This window comes from Blennius ocellaris, assembly GCF_963422515.1.
Source record: "Blennius ocellaris genome assembly, chromosome: 6".
Lineage (NCBI taxonomy): Eukaryota > Metazoa > Chordata > Actinopteri > Blenniiformes > Blenniidae > Blennius > Blennius ocellaris.
Genome location: NC_137655.1, coordinates 18,006,711 through 18,021,621, shown reverse-complemented (window position 1 = coordinate 18,021,621; position 14,911 = coordinate 18,006,711). Strand labels below are relative to the sequence as shown.

Here is a 14,911-nt window from a genome sequence, read left to right as displayed (position 1 = left end):
GTTGACATTTTTAGTGCATCTCCGCAGGTGTTGCTCTGGCAGCTACACACACGTCGGTATCTGATCTTCCGCCTTGTTATTTATAACCTGTTCCAGCTTTACCGGCGCGACTTAACCTGTGCATGGCACCGCTCTTTAACAGAATACAGCTGATGCAGTATGTCATCTATGGCATCGCTTCGTTTTTCTTCCTGTATGGGATCATTCTGCTCGCCGAGGGCTTCTACACCACCAGTGCAGTCAAGGAACTGCACAGCGAGTTCAAGACCACCATCTGTGGACGCTGCATCAGTGGAATGGTATGTTGATATAACCACACTGACTGAAAAATGTTCTGTGGCACGTGATTAGATTATAAAATGCATATGAGACGATGGCGCTCATTTTAGTAAACAAGTGTATCAAGAATGAGAGGATGACCTCACTCAGCTTCATGGTTACCTGTGGGCACTCACGCTGTCTCGTTTTGGTGTCAGTTTGTGTTCCTCACATACATCCTGGGTGTGGCCTGGCTCGGCGTGTTTGGCTTCTCCGCTGTGCCCGTCTTCCTCTTCTACAACATGTGGTCCACCTGTGCTGCCATGAAGTCTCCCACGGCCAACATCACTGACCTTGATTCCATCTGCGTGGATGTTCGCCAGTACGGTAAGAAGACGGCAGTCTTCTCAGGGAAGCTCTCAGCTCAGATTTAATAAATACAAATAGAGCCATAGGGGCCAACACCGTATTCTGAATGAGAGGGTATTATTTTACTTTTACATTATTACTTCCTAAAATAATGTGAGGAGTTTTTTTTTAGCTTGACTTCAGTATCCCATTGTTGTTGTTCATTTAAACATCCATTTTCTATATAGACTGAGTTTAGGGTTGCAGGAGAGTTGAACCGGCTGGAAGGCACATGGAGAGACAGACAATCAATTTTGACTTACTAATTAATCTAACACGCAGGCCTTTGCACTGAGGATGGAGGATGGACCTGCATGTAAACATTGTATTGTATTGAGCATTTTATCTTTTAACAGATGGCAGTTACCTGTGAATAGCTGTGCTAGGCAACACAAATACCGACAGCAGCAAAGGCTTGTGGAGAAAGTTTTAATGTCATTTTTTTTTAACCCCCCCCTCTGAATTCAAACCTGTGTTTTTGTGCCGTACGACCAGTTTAATATGCTATGCTTGCATGGAAAATGTCTCTCCATTGATTCATGTTTTCTACCACTGCTTCCATGCTATGGTTACGGAGACAGACACTCAAAATGCGACACTTAACATTTCCTGGCACTCTCTTTTTATTTGGTTGCCATTCACCAAACAGGGAGTTTTTGGCGTGTCATGATATGAAAGCCTGTCATGAAGATCTGCTTCAAAACAACTTTTGGTCATTGCACAAGCAGATTTATTTGCCAGTAACTGTGATACGGCTGTTATAATCTATACAAGCATATGGGTAACCCGATTTAATTGTATCTTAGATACGAGTGCTTTGTTTGTGCACAAGATAAGATTATAACACGCAACATTGTCATCTTGCACAACAATTCAGATTTTCTTATCAAAGTATTTTGACAGTCTCCAAAAAATGTTATTTAACAAATAATTCACAGGTGAAAGACAATGTGGGGAAAAGATTTTGTAGAATTCAACATACATTTCTTTTATTGTCATGTTTTTTCATTTTTTTTTCTATGAAGTAGAACTTTCAACATTCAACTTTAAGGATCCTTTGTTTTCGTTATCAATCAAAGTTCATTCAGAGGTTCTTCAAGTTTCCTTTAGCCGATTAGAAGTCAAATGATCTGATCACAAACGGAGCATGAAATCCTACATTTCCCGCAATGGATCTGGAATGAACCTTTTCATTGAACCACCTCCACTGGTGAATAGCTCCTATTTTCATAACCTTATTTTTCTATTTGAGATCTCCAATCCCATTTTATAATAACAGTGATGAATCTGTCAGGATTATTTACACAGAAAATATAATCCTTTGGCGCCAAAAGTGACATCATACAGCTCTCTTTTCATCGGCTGCTGCCTTTTGTTAAATGTCACTATCATTTTGCTCTTTGGGTAGAGTGTAGCTCAAGTGTTGTACATTTGAATTCTCATCCTGATTCGTACAGTGGAAAAAACAATTGTTGAAAACCTTCAATCTAATACTTTCAGGAATCATTCCCTGGAACGCCACACCAGGAAAGGCCTGCGGCTCGACGCTAGGTGACATCTGCAACACCAGTGAGGTGAGCTAGTGATATTCATACAGCACGGCCAAGGCACACAGACCTGTGATATTGGAAGAATGATCAGCGTTTGTTGGCTCTTTTCAGTTCTACCTGTCTTATCACCTGTACATCGTGGCGTGTGCTGGGGCAGGAGCCACTGTGATCGCTCTGGTAAGCTTCCCCCCCAGTCTCTCCATCTAGCCAACCGTAGTCCATCTTTGCATGGTTTGTATGAGCGGATCATGCGTCGGGCACTCGTCTTCTCATTGCCATGAGTTTTATGTAACCACACCGAGGTTAATTTACATACAGACGTCTGCTCAGCTCTATTCATTTGCTGTTCACCGTCTGCTTAAATGCAATTGGCACTCTTGATATTTCATGATGGATCAGCCTATGCACTGAGGCACACTTTTTTTTTTTTATCATCACTGCATTTATTAAAAGGTAATTTTGTCTTTTTTTCAATTATTGATAAAAAAAGTCTTTTAAACCCTAAAATCTTCTGGAGAAATATCATAGTCATCGTAATAATGACCAATGGTTCTTACCGTGTTAGTATTTTATTACTGAAATCTGATTGGTCAATTGAATTTACCAGCTTGTCAGAACATTCGTGACGAGGACGTCACCGGCATGTGCTCTTACCACCTTCTCTGTTCTCTTCCACCAGCTGATCTACATGATGGCTACCACTTATAACTTTGCTGTTTTGAAGTTTAAGAGTCGAGAAGATTGCTGCACTAAGTTTTAAACTGTTTAAAAGCACAGCCTTCTAAAGCTGTGCTGAGTAGAGACAGTTACCATTGACAACAAAATGAACTAAAAAAACTTTTTTTAGAAAAATCAACATCTCTTCATTAGTAATCACACAACCTGTAAATAGCTGATTGTATGCTTCTTCTAGCATGTGGTATCCGGGGGGGTGTTGCTTGTCTGAGGACACCTGATCAGAGTTGTCTTCAGAGTGATGGGGTGGCCTTTAGTTGACGGGTTTGTTCTGCTTTCCTTGGCACTTACTTAGAAATTTGTCACCATCAGATTTTTAGAAATGCGCACATCTAGAAATCCACTATAGTGTTATTTATATTTGTTACGAGCTTGACGTGGCCTGCATGAAGGCATCGACGGCAGTAATTTTAATTAAGAGATATAAAAACACAGCAATTTGCATGCAGTAGTTAACTTTGGAGAAACTTACGAGCGTAAGAGCCTCAAATCTGTGCACAAACTCCTGAGGCACATGAGCAGGTTGTAACATACTTTTCTAAAAGCTATCTGAATTGGCTGTGAGGTCTGGGCAGGACATACACTGCACTGAGCTCATGTAGCTGTACAGCAAGAAGCTCTACAGTTTGTTCCTGTGGACGTCTAATGACGAGTACTGAAGGTGTTCTCAGGATTATCATATTTGATTGTAAGATTAGCCGTCTTGACGAGGATGAATTCGCGAGAGGACTTGTGCCTTGTCCCTTTTTGTTTAAACCGTTTAGCCTTAAAAGTCTTGTGCCAACAGACAAAAGATACAAAACCCTTCAGTATTATTATTTTTGTTGCAATTTAGATTCTAATCTGAACTAAACACCTTTTATCCACTGTATTATGCTGATGAATATTATGGTGACCATTTGAGTATTGTAGATTTCAAAGTAGCTGCACATACATAGCATAGGATGAATTAAAAGTTAGGCCAGTACCGGGGTTACTCTTCTGCATGAGGTCTTAAACCTCACTTAAATTTCATGCATTTTCTTGAAACTGAGAAAGACAGAGTAAATGTATTTTTTTTTCTATGAGCGCTGACGCTGGTATAGCCTCGGCTTTAAAGTTGACGTTTTATTTCATACATTTTCTCTTTATTCTTTCACAAGTGCCATTAAAGAGCCATTCGTTTATACCTTAACACTGAGCCTGCATGCTTACAATTTTCAGATTCTTTGTTTATAGTTACTTATACTTCATATTTCATATATTTAATTTCTCCTATGTTTTTCAACTGTAGCTTTTACTTTCTATATAAAATAAACAATCTTTGTTTACAAAAGTATCCCCCCCTGGTCTATTTCTTATAAACCTTGCAGCGATATGGGTAAGAAGGTACGGAGCAGGGTCAAAGTAAATATATAAATGCTGAATTATGTGCTTTGCACTAACCTTCACCTTTCACAGCTTGCATGCTTGACCACTGACTTGCCTGCCTCACTCACCTTCTTGTCTTGGCTTTAAAGTGCCATTTCTGTAGTATTCAACACATAACGGTAGTAACTTGAGGTTTTGTCATGATTGTAACAGAGATGTTACAATCACCTAGAGTTATGTCTTTTTTTTTTTTTTATTTATTAAGTCTTCTGTCACATTGTGTGTTAGGTTGTTTTCATATCTTAACATTGCGTTGGGTGTATGTCCGTGACGTTACGTAGGGTAGCTTTGACTCCTGTAGCTTGCTTTGCTTCTTTGACATGCTCACCGGCCATCCACCTCACCCTTCTCTTCCAGATCCACTTCCTCATGATTCTCTCAGCAAACTGGGCCTACCTTAAGGATGCCAGTCAAATGCATGCCTACCAAGACATCAAAATGAAGGAAGAGCGGGAGCTGCAGGACATCTCTTCACGCTCAAAGGAATGCCTCAATTCCTACACATAAGGATCATAAACACACGCAACACACACAAACAGACACACGCAGACACCGAGGCCAATCACTGTGGCCCTTTTTCAGACCGAGGCGACGCTAACATAACCTGCCACCTGCCCTGACACTGTGCAGTACTAACCAGGCTCCTAACAAACTAATGCATCAGTGTTGCTTTCTGCGCTAACTTCAGGTTGTTTTTTTCAGGACCGCTTGTAAAGTTTCAGTCATGCTGACGCTTATGTTTCATTTCATGTAGAAAACCACAGTTGAGGCCTGATATTCATGTAGCTGTTGATTCTCTGTAGCCTTTTTGTAATAAGCCAGCTTCTGCTGGTAAAACTCAAGACATTGCACTATTTGTATACAACGCATAACAAGGAGAGTTTGTTTTATAGTCTTGCTCGGCCTGTCCTTCTGTGGCCAGTCCTCAACTAGGGAGGAACATTTTGTTTCTGTTGTCTTTTTATAATCTAGGATGCAAATGCGAGTTTCACACAACATGTAAGGCCTTACATACGACCTGAGCTGATGTGTCACATTATGCTCACCAAGAGGTTTTACTTAGGTTTTTACAAATAAAGAGGTCAAATAATCAATGTGTTCCAGAGATTGTTTTACACAAACAATGAGTTTTTACTACAAAGCGAGGATCATCTACATCACAGTTCATGATACACTGAGTGTTGTTAGTTAGGTTTAGAGTCTCCATTTCCCTCACCCAGGTACCCGAGACATTCAGAACATTAATGGCCTACATTAACACTACCTCAGGTGTGCACCAGAGCCTACGGACAAATTAACAGACATTGCTCCCTTTTTTTTAAAGCACAGTCTTAGAATCCTGTTTTAATTGTAACAAACGTGTACTTAGGGAGCGCTCATATTTCACAGTATTACAGAAACCACTTGTTCAGGGTAATGCCATAACAATGACTTGCTTAATTAATGTGGATGCTGCCAATAAGTTAATGTTACCTGGTGTATTCAATAGCTTAAATCTCTCGTGTGTATTCATTTTGGCAAATGTATACAGTTAAAACTGTTTTAAAAACCCCATGAAACATGCACAACTACACTCCCATGTGCATCATCACTATTTGAAGTGTGAACAGTCCACATTTGTATTTTGTTTGGTAGTCTTTTTTTTTTGGAGGAGAAAAAAAAGTCTTAATTCTTTCTTAATTTTTTATCAATGCATCTGTTTTTGATGTGCAATTGTCATGAAGTTGACATAATTACTCATGTAATCTTTTATTTGTATTAGTAAAGTTACAGGGATAACTTGATGTTTCTTTGTTGCATGAAAAAAAGCTGTTTCTGCAGTGACGTGTAATGTATGGTCATGTATACTGACGTGAGTAGTAGGCAGTGTTTGCCTCTTTCCTTTTTATTCTAACCGGATACAAATTAACCCACATTATATAGCTTTTTAGTTTGTTTGTTTTTTTAGATATTGTTAGGTTCTTTCATTAAATTGAGAAGTATGAGTATTTTTTTTTATTTGCCTGATAGCATACCTGTATTTTCTATGAATGTCAAGGGCTTCCTTATAACTCGTTGATTTTATTTCACCCCTCAAGCAAGTTAAAGCACCAGTCTTTTGGGAAAAAAAAGCAAAACTGCAAAGACATGAATGGTAAATTTAGCCAAAGTATAATTGCCACTGTGGCTTGGTGTCCTGTGTATTAAACAGTATAAACATTCCAGTGTTCTTTGTGGGACTGGCTAATGTATATAAAGCAATTGTACATCCCATTTCATCCACATGTGTTGTTTCCTGTTGAACGAACCAAAAAGTACAAGGAAAATAAGGCTGTCAATCACCAGGAGGACAACAATCAATCAACAAGCATCCTGTCTGATTAGGCACCCTTTAATGACACGACTCAACTGGCCTGTTGACTGGTTTTAAGAAAATTAAAAGTGAATTAAAAAAAAAAAAACAGCTGGTGTTTGTTGTGTTTTTGTATGATTGAGCATCCTTTCTGATTGTTCATGAACGATTTATTGATATGTCAAAAAGAAAAAACAAACAAACACACAAAACAAGAACGACGTTGGCTTCACAATTGAAACATTGGGTCTGCGGATAAATGTGTCGTTCAGGAAATATCTCGTCACCAGAAATCGTCTTCGTCTTCATCCTTGTGTGAATATGCTGCAATGCTGGAAAAATTTAACCAGATTAACTGATTAGTGTACACTATATGAATTCAAGGATAAATCACCATTAAGTGACCAGGAGTTGAGAAACATGAAAAAGCAATAAAATGAGGAGACTATAGATGTATTAAACGTCATTAGAATCGCAGAAGATGGATAAAAACTATTCATCCATCTTGTGTCCGTTATAGTCAACAATGTTTGGCTACCTGTCGTCTTTCCCCTCAGACAAACTCCTGGCCTCGGGGCTTGTGTGCTCTGCACCTTCTCTGACTGGGTTCTGAAGCAAAACACAGAAAAATAATATAAATGAATTGAAGAGGGGGCTCTGCAATGGGTTTGATTAAAAAAGATTGACAGGAGCCTCAGGAGTGCAACTCACCTGCACCTGCTGCTTCTCTCTCGCTTCCAGAACCATCTTCATGTATTTTTCGAGTGGATTTTCACTTTTAGATTCCTCCTTTTCGATCACCGTCTCTTTCGTCTGCTCTTCATCGTCTCTTTTTTCAACCAATGTTTCTTCCTCTTCCTCCCCTGGTGGTTGCTCCACCTCTTGCAAAAGCTGGTGGGACAGGATTACCAGTAAGTAAAGAGTAAGGCTTCTTTTTTCTCACTTGATATAAATATAAAACTCAGAGGAAAGACTTTAATTGGAACATGGAGTGAAACTGTAGTCACCATCTCTTTCTCCAGCCGTTCAAGTTCTTGCAGTTCTCTGTCTCTGGCTTCTTCTTGTTCCCTTTGCCTTCGTTCTTCTCTTTCTTTTCGCTCTTTTTCCCATCTTCGCTCATCAATCTCAACCTCTTCTGCACTAAAAGGTTCATCTAAGATCTGTGGGACTTCGAGAAAACATGTAGACGATACGAATTAGACATTTAGTCCAGAGACGCTCCAATTCAAGCCAAACATGAGAAAATCTGCCCGATAAAAATGACGACATAATGTATGAAACGGTCCTTCCTCCAACTTTGGGTCAGCCGGGATTATGGGTCACCAATAGGAGGGCGAACGGCTCACCCGTTTGGCCCTGCAAGTGTACTGGGTCTTCTGGGAGGTCCTGTGGGTGGGGGGCAGTGGGTCCGCCAGGGGCCTCCTCAGAGAGAGGGACAGCAGTGTCCAGGAGAAGCTCTGGAATGTGGCCGGGCTCTGGAGGGAGACATGCACAAAGGGATCTTTTATGCTCCACCATAATGCAACAGGGCCAGAGGACCGGCACAGAATACATAATCAGCTGTCCTTCATCTTCACCATTGTGCAGAGCTGCTGAAAGGACACTTTGGAGGCTAGTCACACACTCATTAAAAAACAGCCGTTCCAAAATCCAGATCTTTCATTCAAGACGCACTGCGTCCTGTCACTGGAAGTGAGCGCAAATTAAAAGTAACAGTAAGGTAAGAAATCATATGCAATTGTGTTAGGAATGTTTCATATCAATGCATGAAGTGAAACCAAAACATATGAATTTTTATCACTGGAAACACTGAAAGCTTTTCGGTGTCAGAAAAAAAAAAAAAATGGGGGCGAAATCTCAGCGCACTAATTGTTATGGAAGATGTTGCTTCCAAAACACAAACCCAGAGGACTCGCCATCTGTGCTCATTTCTTACAGGCAGTCAAACAGCATGAAACAGAACTATAAAAGTACTTCTTCATGCCAACAGATTAAAAGTTCCCCTTTGATCACAACTCTGGTCCAGAGCAGCGCTGCGTCAAATGCAATGAAGCGATCAAACCGACTGTAGAGGAAGTTAAATGGGGCTTTTGTGTCGGTGCAGCACAATACAAATAGTGACATAATAGTCTTATATTGGGATATGCCGGTGTTGTCCAGTGGGACACACGCACAAAAAAAAAGAAGCAAATATTGGCTGTACCTGACAAAAGCCCTGTGAGATCTTCCAGGCTGATCTTTTCAGGCTGTGGTGAAGACTCTGAGCTGGAGAAGGCCGGCTGCAGCTTCGGCGGACTGAAAGTGTCGGGGAGTGGGGAAATGCGAGGGCATTAATATTCACCTTCGTGCAAAATGTAGAAACACATCGCACTGTCCTTGCCAAAGGCGTGCCAGATGGTACCTTGACTGGTCTCGTGCTGTGCTCCTAAGCTGAGGACTGCGAGGTGGACTGAGCTCGGGCGAGAGGTCACCCGAGGTCAGCACCCCACAGCGGGGGTCAGGGGCGAGCCGTCTGATAGGTGACAACTGCGGGAATGTAACTGGAGACAGAGCTGCTTCTACACGGAGGAAAAACCTGATTAGATAGAGCCACACGGGGAACATGCAAGCGGTAATACATGTACAGGTTAATAGAATTGAAAAGTTAATCATTGTCAATTATTTCTACACATATAACCTATAAAGTAAAACTTTGTGGTAATTGTGATTTAAAACAATTGGAAAAATGTCTGATCCTGAGATCTTATAATATATTTAGATTTTTTGTTTTTAATTTGTATAACTTGTGAGCTAAAATTATGGAGCTTGAAATTACAGTGTATTTATAATCAAATGTAAAATAAATGGGAAGTTCTATGTATCAAGATTTCTTTGTGAGGCACTTGCATTATGCAGTAATAAAGATATAGAGCAAATAAAATGTATGGAGGTACCTTCTAAAGTCTCTTTGTGAAATATATTCTGAGAAGAGAGCAGTGTGGAGGGTCCATGTTTGAATGAAGTGGGGCTTTCTGGAGGTTCTTCTCTTGGGAACAAAGGAGCAGTGACTGGGTGGAGGCCATGTTCAGTGAACACTGTTCCCTCTGGCGGGTTATTTGCTTCTGAGAAGGTGACTCTTGACTGTCCAGTTGGCAAGGTGTCCCTGGTGCCACGGGAAGCCAGGGAGGGAGATCGGATAGTGCGGGGTGAAAGTGGTCTATGTGAGATTTTTGGCTTGTCACTTGCATGGGGGTAGAAATGTTGAGGGTCTTGTTTCCAAAGAAAAGAGTCAGGGCAATGTGAGACACGTGCTTGTTGTGGAGAAAGAGGTCTATGGGGAAGCATGTGTGAGATGGTAGAGTGCACTGCCCTCTGCTGGTAGTTCCTATAGGCCTCCTCTAAGATCTCGGCCTCCTTTTGCAGCTCTTCTAACCGGGTCTTGGCTTCAGCTACCAGCTTCATGCTGGAGTCCGGAGAGTCGCTCCGAGGTGACTTCCGTCCTTGAAAGCGCACACCTGCTTGACAAACATCATAATGACCCACCCCGGCGGCCAGCAGGGCTCGGTCCACATAGATGTCCGGAGGAACCAGCTTGTCAGCACTGAGCTCCAGTACTGAGCGGTCAACAAGGGACGACTTGGGGTAACACAGCACTTCATTTTCAAGAGCTGCCAGCATTGCATGAATCATGCAAAACAAAGGAAAGAGGGAAAGGCACACAAGAGGGACGTTTGAGCACTAATACAGAAAAACCAACCACCAAAAAAGATTTAGCAAAGATGAACTGTATAAACTATTCTGAGGTGGATCTCCATGCTGACACGTACAAATCAACCGCTACTTTTCAAATGCAACTTTCTTTCTTTCTTGTCTTCTTGCATTTACAAAGATTTTTGATCATATTTATTAAAAACAAAGATTATATTTGAACTCTTATGAAAGAAAGGAAGCCTGTTGATGAAAAGTAGAGTGAATTACAAGGCTTGAAATACACGCAGAGAAACCGACGTAACATAAAGCTATGAGCCACACTAACACATAACGAACGTGCGTGTTTCATCACACCTCTTTGGGTTTGTTGGAGCTGCATTTTAATGTCCCCGACGTGGTTCGTCATCCATTGTGACTTCTCCTCACACTCCATCAGCTGAGCTTTGAGCTGAGCACTCCGCTCCACCTGCTCAAAACACAAGAAGAGGATTTCAAATCTGGCCCTAATGTGAACAGTTTGTATGAAATAAGTAATATGTGTATGGCAGGAAGCCAAGAGAACATTGCACAAAGTCCCAAGGTAAAAGTGCAGTAAAGGAAAAAAAAAAAAAGGATCACATAGTTTCCCACAGTCGGCAAGGGGCAGTGATGTGGCTGACCTCACTCTGGAGCTGTGCCTGCAGCACCTGTTTCTGGTTGTCAAACTCTTCCTCCTCCAGTTTGCGAGCACTCTGCAGCCTCCGGACCTCCATCTGCAAGGCCAGTTGTTCTTTGGACGGCTTGGTCAAATCTAAGAGAGGGATTATGAGAGTTAAAAAAATAAAACTGAAGATGCAGCTTGTACTTCCAATAAGTACCATTTTTGCTGGACAACTTGCACAGCAACATAAAGAGGGAATTCTAACCTAAAGGGGAAGTTATAAGTGCTCCACTTCTCTGTTTTGACTGTGAGAATCTGGCAAGCACAAGATTATAGCATATGGAGATTATTATCATGCTTCTGTCTTGTGATAAGTAAGACAGATTGGCTCACTGCTCCTCAAATAGACAAATTACTACATCGTTCAGTAAAGGCCCTGGAATTGTGTTTGCCATGGGCCAAAGGAGCCCTGTGTCTCTGCCCACTCCATTTCTCATTCCTGTTCCCTCGCTGGTTCTCTACAATGTCACAAACACGGCACAGAGGCCCCACGTTGGCAGGCAAGATGCATTCAAAAAAGCCTCCGCTCAGCCAGAGGGAGCGGGACAGACAGGCTTGAATGCTTCACAGTACACTGCACCTCAAACGGCTCACAAAGAGCCAGACTGATGCACTCTGAATAAATCACAGGAAGCTGGATTCATCTCGGCTCAGAAACATCTACAAATATCCTGACACACTGATTCTGCACTAAGCCGACTGTTTACAAGTAAAAACTCAAGCAGCTCATTTCAAAGCCACGTAATAAACTGCTCTCCGTTATCACAGAGTGGGACAAGCAAATCCTGAGTATGTTAGCTACATGATCATGGAATGTAAGTGAAAACACATCTGGCCAATACTCCTGGGAGGTTCTTCGGTCACCCTTCACCTGCACGGAGAAACCGGCTCTCCTCCTGGGCTTCATCCAGCTGTTTCCTCAGCAGCTGCAGCTGCCCCTGCAGCTCTGCTCTCTCGACTTTCAGGTTAGAGTAGTCGCTCATCGTCTCTAGTCGCTCCTTTAACAGCTCCTTTTGTTGAGTCAGCAGAGAAATCTGCTGCTGTGCTGTGTCCAGCTCAGCCTGGAAATACAAACAAGGGGGGAAAAAAAAGACACTATAAAAACACCCCAAAACAAACTTAAATCAGTCACGGGAAAGAAGTTGTCTATAATGATCATGTGATCAACGCGAGTTGAACGAGGTGGTGATGTTCACCTGCAGTCGTTTCAGCTCTGAACAAACTCTGCTGTGGTCTTCTAGTTCCGCCGCCTCCTTTTGGATGCGTGCAGTTTCCACTGGGATAATGTCGAGAGTGAGCAATCAAATCACGACAACAGCAGACAAAAGATTCAACTTTCATTAGATTTAGAACACTCACCTTTGTTTCGGGTCTCACTTTCTGTGAGTTTCTCTGTTCTCTTGATGAAGTCTTCCTTCAGTTCAAGCTGGTATCTGATTTTAGAAACGACACATTTCAAAGAATGTAAATTGAAGAACGAGTTCTTCAAAGTTTGAATTTATGACTGTTGTCAACTAAAGATGAGTACAAGCAGTTTGATCAATGAACGTCGCCTCCACATTCTAAATGTGATAAGTTCAATGCAATAATCATAGTTTTCACAGAGCAACAAATAATATTAATTTGAGATAAAAAGATATTGACCTTATCTCTTAAACATCAAGTGGCAGGTGAAAGTATTTCACCTCTTTGGAGTTTTCCAGGTCAGAAAATGTGATCTGATCTACATCTAAGATACAAATATGCTGAATATTTTGTCTTTCTCGAACATATAGGACAATGCCTGATGTAAAAGGTAAATTAACCCTGGTCAAACTTGCCTTGACTTCTGACTTTGGTGAAGAATACATCATACTGTAGTATTGGATTGCAGGAATTTCCATAAAATGGTTCAAATATTTGTCAAGATGCTTTGTGGTTTTTTTCCCTAATTTTTATTTGAAATTTAGCATCTATATTGATTTTAGTATTAAAAGAGATCTAGATTTACCCATGGTGTTTTTATTTAACCCCAACACAACACTGACATCCTCTGGCCACACAAGAATATCCTTTAAAAGATAAACATCAGAGACTTAAGAGGCAAAGGGAGTAAACCAATAAATGACTTGTATATAAACCAAACAATATAGATTACCTGGAAAGTTCATTCTTCAGCCTTTGGTCGTGTGTGTCTTCCATCGTCTTCACAGACGCTTCTCTCCTTCTCAACAGCTCCTCTGTCGTCTTGACCTTGTCCTCGTGGATCTGACAGGTTCTAGCATCATGCAAATACGTTACTAATGAACAGTAGCTACAACCACAGAGCATCCCCACCGCAACATGGATGTGCAAGCTCTCACTTTTCAAACGCCTCCGTTCTCATCCTCAACTCCGTTTCTCTGTTCCGAAGTGTATCAATCTCTTTCAGCACTGATTGTCTCTGAGTGTAGAAGTTCTTTTCCTCAATCTAAAGATAAGGGGGAAAAAACACATTGTAAATAATTTAGTTTACTGAGTTATTGAGTGTTTCAAAATGTAACTCTTACGGGTCAAAACAATATCGCATTTATAATAAAATAACATCATACATTCAAAATAATATATTAATCACATTCTAATTATTGACTATATTCTTTACTACATCAAAGCTAAATGTCTGATTAAGAAAATCTCTAAGCATAAATGATTTAATATTTTATATAGTATTTTATCCTTTGACTAAAGCAGTGTCGAAATCACAGTTGTGGTTTGGTGACGAGTTAACGTACGGTAGCTGTCTATCTAAAAATGGCAGTTTCTGAGGCGTACAGATGAACCATGCTTGATCAATAGCTTTGCGTAAATGAATAAGAAGCTAAAATGTTCCAATGGGGGCTGTGGGGATTTCTCCACACTGTTCTGCTGGTAAACACTATGCTTTAAAGAGAACAGCGCATGACACTCAAAATCAATTTTTGTAACTGGATCAGTTGTATCTGAAGCACAGTCATGCCAGTGTGCACTGACCACAGCGGCAGCCGGTCAATATGCTGAGCTTTGATCACTGACAGGCGGAAAAGGTTCTTCACGGGTGCAAAATGTGCCAATTAACAGAATTATCAAAATAAAACTTTTAAGAAGATCAATAGCAGCCACTAAAACAATGTTTACAGAGGAAATACATGTCCAAATGCTGAGGATAGGGTAAGACATATTGATGAGCTGATAACAGAAAAGGGTTTGATCTATGGCAGCGAGAGAACAGAACATGTGAAGACAGAGCCAAAAAAAAAAGGTAATTCTAAATGAACATAATTGTAGGTACATATGTACACAAAATAAATATGACAAAATAACTTACCTCTTGTTGCTTCTGTAATCGTTCTATGGCATTCTTCTCACGGTCCATTAAACCCTTTGCTTTCATTTCGTATGTTTTTTCCAGTTCTTGCTTCAGCTTTTGAAATTCTTTATTAAAAGTCGATTTTTCCTCCATCCTCACCTTTGTGATTTCAACATCTTTAAAATGTTGCATCTAAATAATGAGAGAAAAAGGCAAAATCAATAATAAGGAAAAGATGACACATTTTCTATATAAAAATGCCAAAGTTCTTTGAATTATCAAGATGACAATTTTCAATAGGAAATAATAGATGGAAAACAAAATTAAACTAACAATATGCCGATATGTATATAAATACCTTTATGTTCATTTCTGCTTCCATCTGTGCTTGAGTCTCTTTTCTATATTCAGCCAGTTGTGACTGGAATGGAAACATTTTGTCTTTGAAAATGAAATGATCATATTCCTTATCAATCATTTTCATCTTCTCCACTGTGAATGAAGAAGAGACAAAGTTTTACCCA

General features: G+C 40.6%; 2 protein-coding genes across 3 annotated transcripts in view; one reads left to right on the top strand and one right to left on the bottom strand.

The window, feature by feature from the left end:
• gpm6bb (glycoprotein M6Bb) overlaps positions 1 to 6,802 on the top strand; it is a 30,914-nt gene extending 24,112 nt beyond the window's left edge. The window contains exons 3-7 of one of the 2 annotated variants that reach the window (XM_080498232.1): positions 143 to 299; positions 477 to 645; positions 2,167 to 2,240; positions 2,328 to 2,393; positions 4,719 to 6,802. In XM_080498232.1, coding sequence (XP_080354358.1) covers positions 143 to 299; positions 477 to 645; positions 2,167 to 2,240; positions 2,328 to 2,393; positions 4,719 to 4,868 — 616 coding nt within the window. In that variant the 3' untranslated portion in view covers positions 4,869 to 6,802. The other variant, XM_080498233.1, reaches the window with a different exon arrangement.
• A 96-nt stretch (positions 6,803 to 6,898) lies between these two features.
• LOC308131498 (centriole and centriolar satellite protein ofd1-like) lies at positions 6,899 to 14,836 on the bottom strand. Its single transcript, XM_080498231.1, has 17 exons — positions 14,746 to 14,836; positions 14,406 to 14,579; positions 13,426 to 13,532; positions 13,221 to 13,340; positions 12,443 to 12,516; positions 12,280 to 12,359; positions 11,955 to 12,144; positions 11,043 to 11,173; positions 10,738 to 10,849; positions 9,627 to 10,340; positions 9,095 to 9,251; positions 8,897 to 8,988; positions 8,040 to 8,168; positions 7,701 to 7,861; positions 7,405 to 7,584; positions 7,232 to 7,302; positions 6,899 to 7,025 (listed from the first exon to the last, which is right to left on the bottom strand). Exons 1-17 carry the CDS (start codon positions 14,821 to 14,823, stop codon positions 6,977 to 6,979), a joined length of 2,619 nt encoding a protein of 872 aa, XP_080354357.1. The 5' UTR covers positions 14,824 to 14,836; the 3' UTR covers positions 6,899 to 6,976.
• Between the last annotated feature and the right edge of the window lie 75 nt (positions 14,837 to 14,911).